The sequence below is a fragment of the Sinocyclocheilus rhinocerous genome, unplaced genomic scaffold (genome assembly GCF_001515625.1).
Source record: "Sinocyclocheilus rhinocerous isolate Xijiao unplaced genomic scaffold, SAMN03320098_v1.1 scaffold22, whole genome shotgun sequence".
Lineage (NCBI taxonomy): Eukaryota > Metazoa > Chordata > Actinopteri > Cypriniformes > Cyprinidae > Sinocyclocheilus > Sinocyclocheilus rhinocerous.
Window position 1 is genome coordinate 196,912 of NW_015642832.1, and position 16,854 is coordinate 213,765.

The 16,854-nt window shown below is 38.9% G+C and overlaps 1 protein-coding gene and 1 long non-coding RNA gene across 2 annotated transcripts in view; one reads left to right on the forward strand and one right to left on the reverse strand.

Annotated features, from left to right (window-relative positions):
- Positions 1-13,238, forward strand: part of adamts2a (ADAM metallopeptidase with thrombospondin type 1 motif, 2a) — a 91,548-nt gene extending 78,310 nt beyond the window's left edge. Inside the window, exons 14-22 of the mRNA XM_016574070.1 lie at positions 294-417; positions 559-639; positions 963-1,126; positions 4,089-4,248; positions 6,569-6,701; positions 7,022-7,229; positions 8,194-8,323; positions 8,422-8,496; positions 11,377-13,238. Of these exons, the coding sequence (XP_016429556.1) occupies positions 294-417; positions 559-639; positions 963-1,126; positions 4,089-4,248; positions 6,569-6,701; positions 7,022-7,229; positions 8,194-8,323; positions 8,422-8,496; positions 11,377-12,221 (1,920 nt within the window). The 3' untranslated portion in view covers positions 12,222-13,238. The remainder of the gene's footprint in view (positions 1-293; positions 418-558; positions 640-962; positions 1,127-4,088; positions 4,249-6,568; positions 6,702-7,021; positions 7,230-8,193; positions 8,324-8,421; positions 8,497-11,376) is intronic.
- Positions 1-16,854, reverse strand: part of LOC107756800 (uncharacterized) — a 28,016-nt gene that overhangs the window by 8,094 nt on the left and 3,068 nt on the right. The gene's annotated exons all lie outside the window — the stretch shown is intronic.

Sequence of the window (16,854 nt, forward strand, 5' to 3'; positions counted from 1 at the left end):
CGTATTTATTGGCCTATTAGGCTCCCATGATTATTACTGATATAAATTGAGTAGTATTTGGCTGGTCATGTGATTTCAACATGTTACTCACATGATTTTAAACATTTTAAAACATAAAAGTACTAATAATTTCTTAATGTCTAAAACCTTTAAATTACTGAGTGCACCTTGAATGGATTCAAAAACAGAGAGGTTCTACAAAGAGGTTCTATAAAAAAAAAACATTTCTGTGAATTTGCTTAGCTTATGTCTCTATATATTCTTGGTTCTCTTAAACCCTGCTCTCTGCACAGAAAGTGGGCTGTGACAATGTAATAGCCTCGGAACTAGAGGACGATAAGTGTGGCGTGTGTGGAGGAGACAACTCTACCTGCAAGATTGTCAAAGGAAATTTCACCCGCAGCACGAGGAAACCAGGTGAGCTTCTTTCCTCGCTGCAGACTCCATGAGCAGGTTCACTCAGTGTGTCCAACGCAGATTTATTCTAAAATTTCACCACAATCAGGAAATTCTTCAATTCTCAAATCTCATTTTTATTTTTGTGAATTGTATTCTTAGGTTTTCTGAAGATCCTGGAGATTCCTAGAGGAGCAAGCCACATACAGATCCGTGAATTCAAAGGAACTCCGCATATTCTAGGTAGAAGCTTCTCAGCAAATGCCGTGTGATTAATTACTCCAACACTGGCCCTCATAATTCAAGTGTCTGGCCTCCCACTGTTTGTTATTGATGGAGAGGTTTGGACTCCTCCTGGCACTGAGAACATTAGGAACTCCAGCTCAGTGGCCGTGAAGCACCTTAGCTGCTTAGAAGTAATGCCTTCCAATACTGTGATTTATAGGTACAAGAAATGCATATCAAATCAGCTTGATGAAGATTGATCCTTGTTTTTGTCTCACTCGGTGCATAAATTGGACTGCATGGAGTTAAGGCTGTCCTAATGTTAAATTGTCCTCTGCTAGCGGTGAAGAACCAGGCCACAGATCATATCTTCCTGAACGACGAGGGTGATTTTCCTGAGTCACGTACAGTAATTGAGAAAGGTGTGGCGTGGGAGTACACTAACAATGACGACATGGAGACAGTCCAGACCACCGGACCACTCAAATATGGAGTTCTCATTATGGTAAGAAAGAGCATTATATCAGCCAAAATTACCAGAAGAAGTGGACAACTGTAAATCCAGAACTAAACCTAAAGAGCTTTCAGGGTTAATAAGGGCAGTACATCTAGTTATGGATAGAGATGAATTGAAAATTCAGTCGTACTCACCCTGGTGTTGTTCCAATGGCATTTGCCCTTCTTTCTTTTTCAGACCATGAAAGGAGAAATAAAAAAAAATGCCCTGCCCTGCTCACGCAAAAGATGCAAAAGTATCACAGAATGGTCCCATGTAACACGAATCATACATTTCAAGTGTTCTGAGGGTATATGATAGGGTTAGGTGAAAAACAAAGCTAAATTTATTGTATTATTTAAAATCCTGACCTTAGCCATTGGTCTTTTGTGCATGGCTGTGTTCATGAGACTCTGTTAGGTCAGCGATTAGGTCACACAAGTGCACCATTGTGAGAAATCAAAATTAATAAAAGCACAACATGAAATACAGAGCCTAGAATTTTTTTTATTGTACTTTCTTCAGTGAGTTCAAAACTTCCAGACAGGAATGGTTTGTCAGGTGCCAGTCAGAATGACAGTTGATAGATGTGAACACAACATATACATTCAGCTCAGAGAAGAAAGTATATGGATTGTATTTTATTTTGCATTTTTAGTAATCTAGATTTCTCACAACGTGTGATATTCCTGGGTGAGTTGAAATGAACTGTGTCGCTAAAGAAAGCACAGTTGTGTACAGACCAATGGCCTAGGTAAGATTCTTTTAAATAATACATAACATTTTAGTTTGTGTTTTTCACCAAACCCTATTGTATACACCCAGAACACTTATATGACATGTGTCACATGGGACCATTCAGTGATACTTTTGTGGCTTTTTTTATAAAAAAAAAAAAAAACCTTGATGCTGGTCGCTTTCCACTGCCATTATATGTTCAAGCATGAGCAGTATATTTTCAAAAGAAAAATTATCCTTTTTTGGCCCAAAAAGAAAGAAGGGATACAGCATTAGAATAACACCAGAGCGAGTTAACAATTACTTAATTTTCATCTTTGGGTAAACTATTAACAATTAGATTAAATCACATGATACCGATAAATCTAGTCAACAGAATGTATTTTAAAAAGTAACATGCTTCACCAATATCTAATAATTTTTCTTATATAATAATTAATTATTAATAGATAATTTTTCTTTTGAAAATATACTGCTATGATTATTCCCTGTAAGCATGTTAAGGTTTACCCTAATAACAAACCATGGGTGACCAAATCTGTTAAGTCCAGCATACAGAAAAAGAAACTTGCTTTTAAACAGGGAGTACCCTCTGATCTGCATATAGCCACATGATGGCTGCATATAAAGATGCTGTGGTAGTCCCGGTTGTAACGGGGCTGACAAGACGTGAGACGTGCGGATCCATATGCAAGCTTTATTAACATGAGGAGGTCAGAAACACAGGCAGGGTCGAACGGTGGCAAACAGGTATATGGCGGGCAAGACACAAGAATAACCGGGAACTGAGGCAGAACCAGCGGAGCAGAGAGCCAGGGTGGACCCGGCAGTACAGGTGGAGCAGAGAACCACCAGAGGCAGACAGCAAACCACCACGGCGGGGCAGAAGACCACCACGGCCGAGCAGAAGACCACCACGGCGGATAGTGAGTGAGTGATATGAAACAGCTGTGTGCAATCAGTGCTGTGTGCAATCAGTGCAATGAATGATGGGATATGTAGTCCGGGGTGATATGCAACAGTGTGTAGTGCGAGAGTCAATGAAAATGGAAAGGGTGACCTCTGATGGCTAGCAGACGGAAGTTCATGGACCGGATTCGTGACACCGGTTCCTCAAGTCCACTAGTCCCAATGCCCTTAATGATTTTAGACCAGTTGCTTTTACATCAATTTTAATTAAAACCCTTGAAAAACTGGTAAGGGGAGCCTTGACCCTATGCAATTTGCTTATAGGCCACATAGAGGAGTAGAGGACGCTACAGTTACGTTGTTGAACTTACTTGCTAAACACTTGGAGGGTAATGGGTCTCATGCTAGACTTTTATTCTGTGATTTTTCATCTGCTTTTGACACAATCGAACCCCATGTTGTAATTAATAGGCTTTTAGCACAGTTTACATTGAGTAACAATATTGTGGGTTGGATTCTTGATTTCTTAACTAATAGGACACAAAGCGTAAGGGTAAATGGAACCCTGTCTGACCAAGTTTGTTCCTCTACGGGCTCTCCACAAGGATATGTGCTTTCACCTCTATTATTTATTCTCTACACAAATATGTGTCAGAGTAAGTGGGAAAACAGGACTATTTTAAAGTATGCAGATGACACTGTTATTGTTAGTGAGCTTCAGGGCAATGAGACCAGCCATGGCCCGATTATTGATGACTTTATAAAGTGGTGTGAGGAGTCCTACCTCCAATTAAACTTATCTAAGACAAAAGATATGATTATTGATTTTAGGAAACAAGCCCACCCACATGAAGTTACATCTATTAAAAGTCAGAAAATAGAATCTGTGCAACCTTACAAATACCTTGGGAATATCAAGTTGAACTCTGAAGCAAATTGTGAAGCAGTGTGTAAAAAGGGGCACCAGCTTCTGTTTTGTTTAAGGAAATTGGCCCATTTTCACATTGACAGGACCATGATGATGTTATTTTATCGTGCTTTTATTGAATTACTCTTAACATTTTCTCTGGTGTCTTGGTTTGGAAACTTGTCTGTAAAGAACAAGAATTCTTATTTATTTATTTCTTTTTTGGTAATTTATTGTTTTTAGTCTAGGCGGTTTTTTATTGATGCTGGGAACCTTAAAGCACTTTTATCATATATGTTGGTTAATGTTTGTGGTGTCTGTAAAATGTGAAAGATGTGAGAACTCATAACACTGCAAACCTAGTCTACCTATGGGTACAAATAAAGTGAACCTGAACCTATCAAACATCTTTTCCAGGTCCAGTCTCAGAGCATTTCTAAAGTCACGCTTTCATACAAATACATCCTGCCAGAAGATCCGCTCTCATCAATGGAGAACACCCTGCCTCAGGATGACACAATTTACTTCGAGTGGGCTCTCAGGAAGTGGTCGCACTGCTCAAAGCCATGTGGCGGAGGTACACAGCAATATATACGAATTGGCTACTTTTCAATTAACTTTCAATAGAGTTAGAATTTTAAATTGAATTGACCATGTCCAATATTATGTTGAATTAGAAATAAGTTGGGAATGACAATTAAATACTATTTTAAAATACATATTTTAATAGGTGGCATTTCAAGCATTGATTATTAAACTTTAACTTTAGTTCTAACATATATTTTATGTACAAAACAGTTCAAATGTTTTTTATGATTTTTAAAGTCTCTTATGTAAAATACAACAAAACATAAATATTGTAATTTATTATTGCAATTCAATATACAGTGGGTACGGAAAGTATTCAGACCCCCTTAAATAGTAGAATGACCCAAGGACATGAATTTCTGTTTTGCTGATAAATTGGTGGCCGTCTGCAGAGTGGCAGATAGCCTAGGTCATGCAGCATCCACCTCTCATCCCCCGATGCAAGTAGAGCTGGTTGGTCATTTGGTATTTCTCCCTGGGTCGCTCATTACAGGTCTGCTTTGAAACTTCTTAAGGGTTCTAAGCAACCTGAGAACGAGCTGGTGATGCCACCTTGCTCCTAAAAGATTGCCTTCGGTCTGGCTTATCCACCAGTCCAGGCTGATGCGGGGTCAGTGCAGTTCTCACAGCGCGTCCCCAGCAACAAGCAGGCAGAGATTGCTACATCAGGGGTCCAAGGATAGAACCCGACCCATGCCAAGGCAGAATACCTTTGCCAGTTTGCTGACTGTTGAGAAATGGCGGTGTCGCCAAAGAGACCAAACTGGGAAATGTGGGAGTAAAGAAAGTGCACTTTCTCAGTAACCCACATCCCCATCAGGTTGAGCCACATGTGGCGCTTCTGGGCCACTGATGTACAGTGATGATGTACACTGATGACATGCCCTCCACAGAGCCTGCTGCGTGACCTTCGTAGCCTGGAGGGCATAGTCAGCCGCCGAGCACAGTTCCTGCATGCTCCGGGTTGGGTCCACCTTCGTGCAGACCCTGGCCTAAACAACAGCAGGACAGCTATGGTGTGCAGAGTGGATGCAGCTTGTCCAGAAGCAGTATAAGCTCTCGCCACAAGGGACGAGGAAACTTATATGCTCTGGATGGGAGTTTCAGACAGCCCCTCCAGATGGCAGCGTTTTGCATTTTGCTTGATCACTCTCTCCACCTGGGGGACCCCCCCATATATTCCTTTGCTGGACCGCTGTCAAGGTTGATGAGAAAAGAGGAACCGGTGCATCATATTAGAGCACTTGCGGTTGGAGGAACAAGAGGTCTGCAGGAATTCATCTGCCGGAACTGCTCCCGCAAAACATCTCCTTGCTCCCCTTCAGTGTACATCATCGAGGCCTTGTACCCGGAAGTAGAAGGGCCAGGACAGGATGCAGATGAGGTGACTCGATAAAAAAAAATTAAAAAATTTTAAAAAAGATGCAACATGCTGATAGCCATGTCCTTACAAGAGGGACATAAACCATCCACAAAAGCGGCTTTTAAGAGGAAATTTGCTCTCAAAGATCACAGTTGAAGCACCCAGGTGTACTCTCACTACACTTATCAGTGTATGGGCAATAGAGAAACCACTGCCTTTGCCATAGATCCTACGACAAGGAGATTGAGAGGTGAATGAAAAAAGATGCTGCATCGGCTCCGAAGAACAGAATGAGTGAACTAATGCCACGCTGGCCTATTCATTGGCCAGCTGTGCAAATTTTGCTTGCCAACATCATTGGCCTTTTCTCAATGATGTCAGAGGTGTCTAGGCTCTGAAGTCTCACCCCTAGTGTCAGACTTCGACACAACGTCGAAGTGACCAAGATTAATTTTTAGCAGCCATTACTCCAGTCCTCATTTTCTGTGGAAATGTTAAACTTTTTTTTCAAGATTCAAGATGAATGGAAAGTTCAAAAGAACAACATTTATATGAAATAGAAATCTTTGTTTACATTAACATTAATGCCTTTACTGTCACTTTTTAATCAATTTAATCCATTCTTTCTAAATAACAGTATTAATTTCTTCTTTTTTTTTTAAATCAAATATTAGTGACCCCAAACTTTTAGAAGGTAATGTACATTTATGTGTAATTCATAATAAAAAGTACACGTTTTTTGTTTGTTGTTTTTTTCTTTTCATTCCTTAAATTGCACTTCTGTGTTCCGTATTCTGTTGATTAAAGTTGCTAAAAGAATTTAATTCTTAATTCAACTCTGAATGGTGCACAACCCTGACAGACAAGAGATTTGAGTGAAACTTGGATCAGTGGTAGGAGACAACAGCTTGTATTGTGGCGTTTTTTCTGTTTGTCTGGCTTGTAGGGAAACAGTACACACGTTTTGGATGCCGGAGGAAGTCGGATGGCAAAATGGTACACCGCACACTCTGTGCCAACATACCCAAACCTCGCGCCATCAGTCGAGCCTGCAACCAGAAGGAGTGCTCAGAACCAATGTAAGCAAATGAGGTTCACCGTGTGGTAGTTTTCAAACCAATATCATACAGTTGAACTGTTGTAGCGTCTAAATGAGTGATGGATGATGGTGTAAGGCAGGGGTCACCAAACAGTTTAGCTCCAACTTGCCTCAATACACCTGCCTGGAAGTTTCAAGTATTCCTAGTAAGACCTTGATTAGCTGCTTCAGGTGTTTTTAATTAGGGTTGGAGCTAAACTCTGCAGGACACCGACCCTCCAGGACCGAGTCTGGTGACCCCTGGTGTAATGGAAGCGTAGGGTTAGTGGACATTTTTTCAATGTGTGTTGTGTATTTCAGCTGGGTGACAGGAGAATGGGAGGAGTGCAGTAAATCATGTGGTAAGACTGGTTCTCAGACTCGACCTGTGCGCTGTGTGAGACCTGAACTGGACGGTTCATACAAAGCCATCAACGCTAAGTATTGCAATGATGACCGGCCTGAAGGACGACAACCCTGTAATCATCACCTATGCCCTGCACAATGGAGAACTGGACCTTGGTCTCAGGTGAGTATGAGTAAGATTGAGAGTTTGAGAGTCAGATAATTCATTGTTCGTGCACATTTTTACATTTAGATTACCTTTATCTAACACTCACTTAAAGTTAATCTTTAAAAACACTTGGATTAATGTGTCCTGTTTAAAAACGGTTAAAACACAAAATGGATATCCATTTTTCATACCATACATTAAGATATTATAATAATATGCCTAAATTCAAAATGAATTATTAATTTTAGTGTTCACTACTTTATTTTTAATTGATCAAATAGTAATAAAAATAATAATAAGTAATATTTGTGATATCGGTTATTTATTGATAATTGGCCATAACATGACAATTATTATCAAACATATCAGCCAGAATATCAGTGATATTCTAAAAGAAAGAATCTTGTATCAGCATCTGTATCAGTTGCTGTATTTTAGCGTCAGTGATGCAAAAATAAAGGACCATCATTATGTTAAAGCAACAGTTCATCCAAAATGGTATTCTCAAAATATTACTACTTCAGTGTAACAACCTTATTCTCAAAACATTATGCCATTATTTAAGTAATGTCATGACTTATTCGCAAAGTCTTAATACAGTGTGAAGGTACACTACTGGCACACTATAAATGTAAAATAAAATGTAATTTATTCCTGCAACGGCAAGCTGAATTTTGATAATAACTGGGCACAAAATCAGCATATTAGAATGATTTCTGGAGGATCATGTGACACTGAAGAATTAAGTAAAGGCTGCTGAAAATTCAGGTTTGCCATAAATTACATTTTAAAATATATTAAAATAGAAAACAGCTATTTTAAATTGTAAAAAAAAAAATCTATATGTTTACTCTATTTTTTTACAAATAAATGCAGCCTTGGTAAGCATAAGATACTTCTTTCAAAACACTTTTGACCTGTAGTATTGGTTAATCAATGTATCTTGTTACTGCATCCCATTCTGCTACTGTGTGTGCAGTGCTCAGTGACCTGTGGTAATGGGACTCAGGAGCGGCAGGTCATGTGCAGCAGCCCTGATAATGCCATCGGCATCTGTATGGACACCAAGCCTGAGAGCATCAAATCATGTCTGCTGGCACCGTGTCCAAGTGAGTGTCTGCTGCGACCTATACAGCTCCTTAGAATTCACTTAAGACTCTTTCGAAACCAAAATTACACTGTTCCTAAATCCTGTCTTAACTACTAGATGACAGAGGGAACTTCCTCATCCAGTGGCTCTCCAGAGCAGACCCTGAGTTCCCAGCGCCCAAGATCTCCTCAAGTAAACGGCCCATCTCCAATCATCAGCCTGCTGTGTGCTGCATGGCCGCTCTTTCCTGGACCCTGCCTCTCTCTCTTACGCTATGGCTCTGTTACACTCTGTCCTGACCGCTTTTCTGTCCCTCTCAGAGTCTTAACTTTTCCTTCGTCCGAGGGAATTCTGTGGGCTCTGTGCTTTAGTCTTCTACAGAACTGAGGGCTAAACACAGCCTACAATTGCATTGAAAAAGGGCGGTAGGTGCCTGTGCGGAAGGAGCCTTGTTTTGAGAAGCCGTGATGGTTGTGCTACGTCAGGTAATATGGATATGACTGTTGTAACGACTTCCAGGGTGAATCATTCAACAAACTCTATGAAGCAAACTCCTCTGGTACTGTCGGTAACTGGAGCATTTCAGTCAGTTTGTCAATTAAATACATATATAAGATGAACATAAATAATATATCACTAAAATGACAATGTGGGCCATAATCTTCATTTATTTTGACTGTTAAATGTCATGTATTTTTGTATATATTTCCTTGAAAAATTATTTAAAACTGATTATATTGAAGGATTCTCGAAAAGCAACTTTTACGGAGCATTTCATTCTTTTTTAGGCATTCCTATATGATGACAAGACTAGAATGGTAAGATGGTGCACGCTTTTTAACATATTTTTGTTTTATAAATCGGTTGCGTGTCGATGTTTGACATCCTTATGAAGGATCAAAAATACCTCGCTTCTGCGTGTTTGTTTCCACTCACATCAGACATTTTTACCTTATTTTAGACTGAAGGGATGCCAGTTTACGTTTGCATGTCCACCAAATTTCGAAAAGAGGCAGCTAAAGAAAAGAACAACAACAAATATGAATGTTTACAGCTAAGCAAGTGTAGACGGTTGCTGCTCCTCGGATCTTCTGTTATATCATGGTCTCTCACTGCTGTATGATTGTAAGTCTCATGGAAAGATGAAGCTATAGCAATGCAGACTATGTCTAAAGGCCTTTTTTAAAACTATACAGCAATTATGTGTATATATTAAATAACGTTGAACATACATAGTAATGGTAATAACATATTCAATGACTGTTATCTCTTACACCAGTAACAAAAGTAATATATTGTATTTATCTATGTATTTTGACCTTACAGGCCATGTTTCCTTGCCTGAAAACTAATGATTTGAGATATGTATACAGTATATATCATGTTTAAAAGAGTATATAAGGTTATAATGATATTTTAAAGGATTATAAAGTATCTGACTGTGTGTGTGTGTGTGTGTGTGTGTGTGTGTGTGTGTGTGTGTCTGTGTGTGTGTGTGTGTGTGTGTGTGTGTGCGCGCGCACAGGTCCTATTGTTTTTTAATGGGAATGTCTGTTCATCTGAGTTACTGAAATAAATGTGAAAGGGTCCAGGCTGAAAATCCTCCTTTATTTAACACACAAGACTTCGATACGAGCTTTACATTGAAAAGCACTAACGGTAGCATTTGTTTAGACCAGGGGTCACCAACCCCTGGTTTAGACTGTTCTTCCAGCCCGTTTCTGGAATTATATATTTAAAGCACCTCGCATCTGGACTTATTTGTAATTAAAACTGGTTTAAACTGATATCAAATGGCATGTTGAAGGCAGCGTTTGGCCTGTAGTCAGATCTTTGCTGAATGCTGGCCCCTGTAGGTCTTATTTGTCACAGCTCTTTCATTCCAGAGCGTAGCATTTCCCTACATTACGTACGGTACAGTATGTGGTTGTTTAAATGTAATCCAGGATGTGCCATTTCCATTTTTATAATTATATTCCTCAAAGTTGTCTGTTTTTCAATGGATTTGATGGTGTTGAGATGTTTTACCAAAGTGTTTACTAAACTGTGAATGGTGTGATATTTCAAAGCAGTTTACATTGTACTAAGAAAAGTTGTATGTGTTGTCTTGTACATGCTCTATATTTGACAGGAAGTCTCTGTGTAACTAATGTGGTTTCTTGTCGGCTGTGTTTATGGGAATAAAGGGTCAAGTAATATACTGAACTTAAATCCTCTGAATTTGTGCTCTATAATTTCATGTTGCCGTTTTGCTTAGACTAACTTTATTTCCATTTCACATTTTCCTAATTTCCTGGTGTTTTGCTTCATTTTTATTTTTTTTTTAGATTTCATTGTTGTTTTCTTTATATTATATTATATTATATTATATTAGTGCTGTCAAACAATTAATCGCGATTAATCACATCAAAAATAAAAGTTTTTGTTTGCATAATATGTGTGTGTTCTGTGTATATTTATTATGTATATATAAATACACACACATACAGTATGTATTTTGAAAATGTTTACATGTATTTACATGTCTATATTTATATTCATATAATTTATATTATAAATAAATATATTTAATATATAAACATTACATTTTCTGAAATATATACATGCATGTGTGTACATTTATATATACATAATAAATATACACAGTACACATACATATATTATGTAAACAAAAACTTTTATTTTGGATGCGATTAATCGCGATTAATTGTTTGACAGCACTATATTATATTATATTAAATTATATTATACTTTGTATTTTCATATTTTATTTATCTTTTTACTTAATTTATATATGATGCTTTATTTTAATATTTCATCCCTTGTTATGTTATGTTATGTTATGTTTGTTATGTTATGTTATGTTATATATTTCCCATTATCATATTGACATCACTGTTTGCCAGGGTCACGCTGCTGCATGCTTCTTTCATTTTCGTATTTCATATATTCTTATTTATTTATTCGAATCTCCTATTATTGTATTTTTTTTTTCTTTTCTTTTTATAATTTCCCATTGTTGTACTGACATCACTAACTCCACACTGAGCATCCTGTTGGTTTATTTTTCAGGATCCCGCTGTAAAGGAGACAAGTCTGTGTTCTGTCGGATGGAGGTTCTCAGTAAGTACTGCTCCAACCCGGGCTACAGACAGATGTGCTGCAAGTCCTGCAACGAGGGCAACTACACCTCTGAATTCAACCTGACTAGACCCTGGATGTACACCACTGTCACCCCTACCATAACTCCCACTGCGACAGCTCCCGTTCGCACGACACAGCTGTACAGGACCTCACAGAAGCCCGGCACAACAATCACACCATCGGTCAGCAGATGGAGAAACATCAGCACTGAGCCCATATCTTGGGCCCACACAACCACTGTGAATCCAATAACCCTAAAACCAGGAACCACAGTCCCTTTCACCACTGGTTCTGTCACAGTGCACACTAAGCATCCAAGCACACTCGACTACGAAGAGGAAACCAGCGCCCCCTTCTGCGAGGATGAAACCTGGAGCGACGTCTCAACCGAACACTTCTCAGAATCCGAATCGTCAGAGTTCATCTCATCGTCTGCAAAGCCTTGGCCAACAACTCCCCAATATACAAGCACACCTGAGAATAAAAACATCGAGACAACTTTTCTGACAACGCTACAGCCTAACGTTACTGCAACAACAAGCCCCCCTGCCATAATCAGTCTCCATCGGTCAGAAGACAAGAAGGAGAATAACTCCATCGACGTGTCCTACAGGATTGTCAATCCGAACGAGGTCGCACTTAACCACTTTGTTCCCAGAAAGCGAGTGCCGTTCCGTGAGAAAACGCATAATAAAAGAATTCAAGAGCTTCTTGCGGAGAAAAGACGACGAGACTTCCTGCTTCAAAGACTGAAACGAAAACCAGGAGACTGATGCATTTCCTTTTCTTTATCCCTGTGGTATTTTGTGAGTATATTTTAAGTGGTTTTACGGCCTCTACGCTATTTCTTGGCATTTGCAATATTTGTACAGGAAATAACCTCAGATCTCAGTCTTTCATGTAGTATCTGTTCAAGGCATCTGATTGGATAGAAAAATGACCCTAGTCATGGCTTTTTTTTTTTTTTGAAGATGACATTGTCCCAGGGATTTACCACGTTTGGCTACTTTAAAAACACATGGGGTAAAGCAGGGACATAAGAAACTGTCTATTGTGGAGATCTGACAGTTTAAGCTTTGACCGGGTACATACTGTACGATTTTTCCAGTCCTCTACGATTGTTGTACATGATCATTGTGAAGGGAATAAATCATCTGATGGTGCATACACATCACGCAAAGGCCTCATATTTTGCACTACAGAAATTGTACGATCCTAAAATTAGTCTCAGGTGGCAAAATTGTACAGTTTGAACATGACGTAAAGCAAGATTTTTTTCAGAAGTTTTGAAGCACTCAGATGAAAGCTTGTTGAATGAAGAGGTCCATGAATCATATTTTTTTGCCATATTTCTCTAAGGGAAAAGTCGTGTTGTTTGTCATTATATCACTTTTAAAGGTTTATTGACCCAGCTTAAAACCTAATTAAATCAGCTCAAGCTGGTTTGCTGATCATATATGGTCTGGCTTGTTAGTTTTAGATGAGTTTTGGTCAGCTGGTGAGGCTGGCAGACCAGCTAAACCAGCTGAATACAGTCTTGACCAGAATGGAAGACCAGCTTAAACAAGATTAGCTAAAAAGATGGTTCAATGCTCTTTTTTCATCAGGAGAATGATGTTTCAACATTTGGTGTATCTTGTCCAAAGTTTTAAGTCAACTAACCTCCATTGCATTACAGTACAGTATATATAGAGCTAACTGCTCAAGGACCCCTTACGAAAATGAACCATGATTTTAACACAAATAAAACCAAAAAACCATGGTTACTATGGTTAAGCCACAGTAACAACAAATTAACCATGGTTTTGCTACACTAAACATAGATTAACCATAGTATTTGTAGTAAAACTGTGGCAGGGCTCTACAGTGCGACCATTTCAGTCGCATCTGTACGGTGGCCGAGAAGTGCTAAACAAATCACAATTCTGAAATCAAAATAACAAATTACAAACGCAAATGCAAGTTTAAAAAACAAAATAACAATTCAGAAAGCACAACAACAATTCAGAAAACATTATAACAAGTCAGAAAACACAATGACAAATTTAGTGTAAATAGCATATTGCTAAAAATACTGCTATTTTCACGTAGTGTAAATAGAATCCATTGCTAATACGAGATTTGAAAAGGGAGGAAAAAAAAGTTCGGCAAAAGGCGGGATCGAACCCGGGTCGATCGCGTCAAAAAGCCAAGGGCACGCACTTATCCATTTGCTTCACTGGAGCTGATGATTTAAAGCCACTTTTAACTAAATGTAAATAGCAGGGGTGTGGACTCGAGTCACATGACTCGAGACTTGACTCTCGAGTCCCAAATTTGATGACTTGCGACTCGACTCGACATAATTAAAGAAGACTTGAGACTCGACTTAGACTTTGACAGCAATGACTCGAGACTTGACTTGGACTTGAGCCCTGTGACTCGGAAAGACTTTATGATCAGATCAAAGTCGTTATAGACGCGTCCCTGGAGCATGCTTGCGCTCGACTGGCAATAAACCAGAGACTGCGTTCAGGGAGCGCTGGATTTATAGTATACATTAATCCAGTTATAACATAACTTACGACAAAAGAGCCGAGATAATAATAATAAAAAAAAATGTACATGATTCGTCTAGCGATCTCCGCTCGTGAAAAGCGCTGCCCTGTCCGTTTGATCGCCGCCCAGCAGACACACGGAGCTGATTGCTGTCCATGTCGTCCATCTTTAGTGATCCAATTCGGTAGGTGGCGCTGTTACAAAAGAATAGGGTCCTAGAACTGCGGTCCTGAAACTGCAGCCTCCGGTTGTGCAGGAACATACCATTGCGCCCCCCTCCCCCAGCAGTTGAACGAGTCCAAAGACAGAAGTAATCGATCGTCCACTCCATACCAATCTCGGCAGGAGATATAAATCGTTATCCTCAAAGATCATACTCAGTTGATACACAACATAGATCACACATTAATGACATTTAATTATTATTTTCTTATGACAACAACGATATATTTAGGAAAAATACTCCTTGCATTTTTCTTTATTATCTGTAACCACTACACTCGCCTCATCATCACCGTGACCGCTGCTGTTAAATATTCCTCACTTCTTCTGTTTGTTCGACACGGAGGTGCACCAAGAGTGACGGATACGCATCCCGGGCATCCCGCTCGATGTGCTTTAATTTGTATTTTTTTATTTGTAATAAACACCTCTCTGAGACCTGTTTTTGTTCGATCAGTTACATATTTTATTTGCATGTGCAGTTTATTGTATTTAAACCGCCATTAAATTTAAAGTTAATCCATAATCGAGATTTGAATCTGAGTTTAAAGTTATGGTGCAACAGGATTAAAGTTAATCTTAAATATAACTTAAATCCAGGATCAAAATGATGGGTTAAAATGTAAACCTGCTTATTTTTAAAGGTTTAAAGTTTGGTGCAAGAGAATTATTAGATAAACCTTGATTTAATCTAGATTTCATGAGTGTCATGGCACCCTTTCCTATTCATTGTTATCTTGTTGCCAGATTGGAGCATGTGTGAGCGAGGTTAAAGCTACCTGTATTCAGTGGCGGCTCGTCGGGGGAGGCAGGGTAGGCACAGCTTCCCCATAATTTTGAGGTGAAAATGGGAGGACGATTTAATGTTAATAAAATTCACAATTCATTTCAGTTCATGTCTCAGAATGTGTATTTTTTGTTTGTAATTTCACAGTTTTGATACCATAACGTGAAAGCGCCACTTTTCTATCGCTTGAATGTGCCGAATCTGCTGATGTAATTGCAACCGCTAGGTGAATTAGAAGGGGAGGGGGAGGCCGGGGGAGAGGTGAACTCCCGTGCCTCCTTTGGTAAAAAAAATTAGCCTCCTCTATTTTAAAACCCACGAGCCGCCACTGCGTGCGACTATGAAAATTTTTTTAGGAGCACCAGTGCGACTGACCCGATCATCATCATATTTGTGATTGCGCTGAGGGCAGCTTCAAAGGTTTCTACGTGTGTTTGCAGCATTGAGTAATGTATCACAGACATATCTCACGAATCCTTTCATAAGCAAAGTGTAGACATCTAGCCATTTGAAATTAGAGGCAACCACTGCATAATTATGATCTGCACGGGCAGTTGTTTTTGATTTGATTTAGATTAATTTCAGGATTTAAAACAAAAACCGAATGGTCTGACTTTTAGGTGTTATTTATTTATTTGCTACATAAAACATCTGCACGAAACAAAAACAGCAGGTGGCGCCTATGAACAGGGTTGCCAGGTTTTCGCAATAAAACTAGTCCAATGGCGTTTCGAGGAGGGTTCGCCTGTAAAAATCGCATTCTGGGGGATAAAATACACGTTTTTCGGCGAGGATCTTCAAGTAAAATTCACATTCCAGGTACTAAATATCACGTTATTGGGGTCGCTTCAACCCGCGGACATGAACAACAACCCGCTGCAACAGTGTTAAGTAGCCCAATTCCGCGGGAAAACCGCGGACTTGGCAACACTGCTTATGAACCGACCGCAATATAGCGTTTCCTTGGTTACCGCTGTAAACAAAGCAGAGCTGCGCTTTTATACAGAGGAGAAAATGCCATTGCCATCCAAACTTTTCTCAAGACAGTACCCTTCAGTGATACATTAATATAACCCCATAAATGTAATGTATTTTTGTACTTATTTTACAGTTTTTTTCAGGATCTACTGGGACAGTGATAAAGATCTACCAGTCGATCGCGATCGACGGGTTGGCGACCACTGCTCTATTTCATAGTCGAAAATAGTTTAAAACAAAGACACAGTGTAGCCGCTGCGCATCTCCATTCAAACACAGCCGTGTTTCGTTTATGAATGAACGTTTTTTTAAAACGAATCTAGTGAGTCAGTGATTCATGATTACCCATTCATAAAGAGTCACTTGATTCATTCCTGAATGAATCAGCCGTTCGAATGAATCAATTGAATGAATGATTCAGTGATAAAAATCAGTGACTTACCGCCACCTGCTGGCAGTTTGTTTCATTTTAAAAGTATCTTTTCAGTTATTTAAATCATTTAATATTTCTATATTCAAAATTTTATATTTAAAACATTAATATCATCATGAATTTATGGATTTAATTGCACTCATGCTACCTCTGAGCCTCATTAAATGTTTAAAAGTAGACCAAGCCACTTTTGTGTTCCTTCTGTGCCACCTCGACAAATTAATTTTGTTAATACTGATTTCATTTGATTGGTAACTTATATTTCTTATTCTACTTCTTCTTATTCTGTTGTTTTAATTAACATTTTTAAAAAGCTTATAAAATATATATTTTTTGAGAATTTGACAAAAGATGACATACTTTTAATAAAGTTAGAAAAATGCCATTGTAACAAAGTTTGTAGGTCGGGAAGAAGGAGGCGGGAACCGGCGAACATTTAAGATTTTAA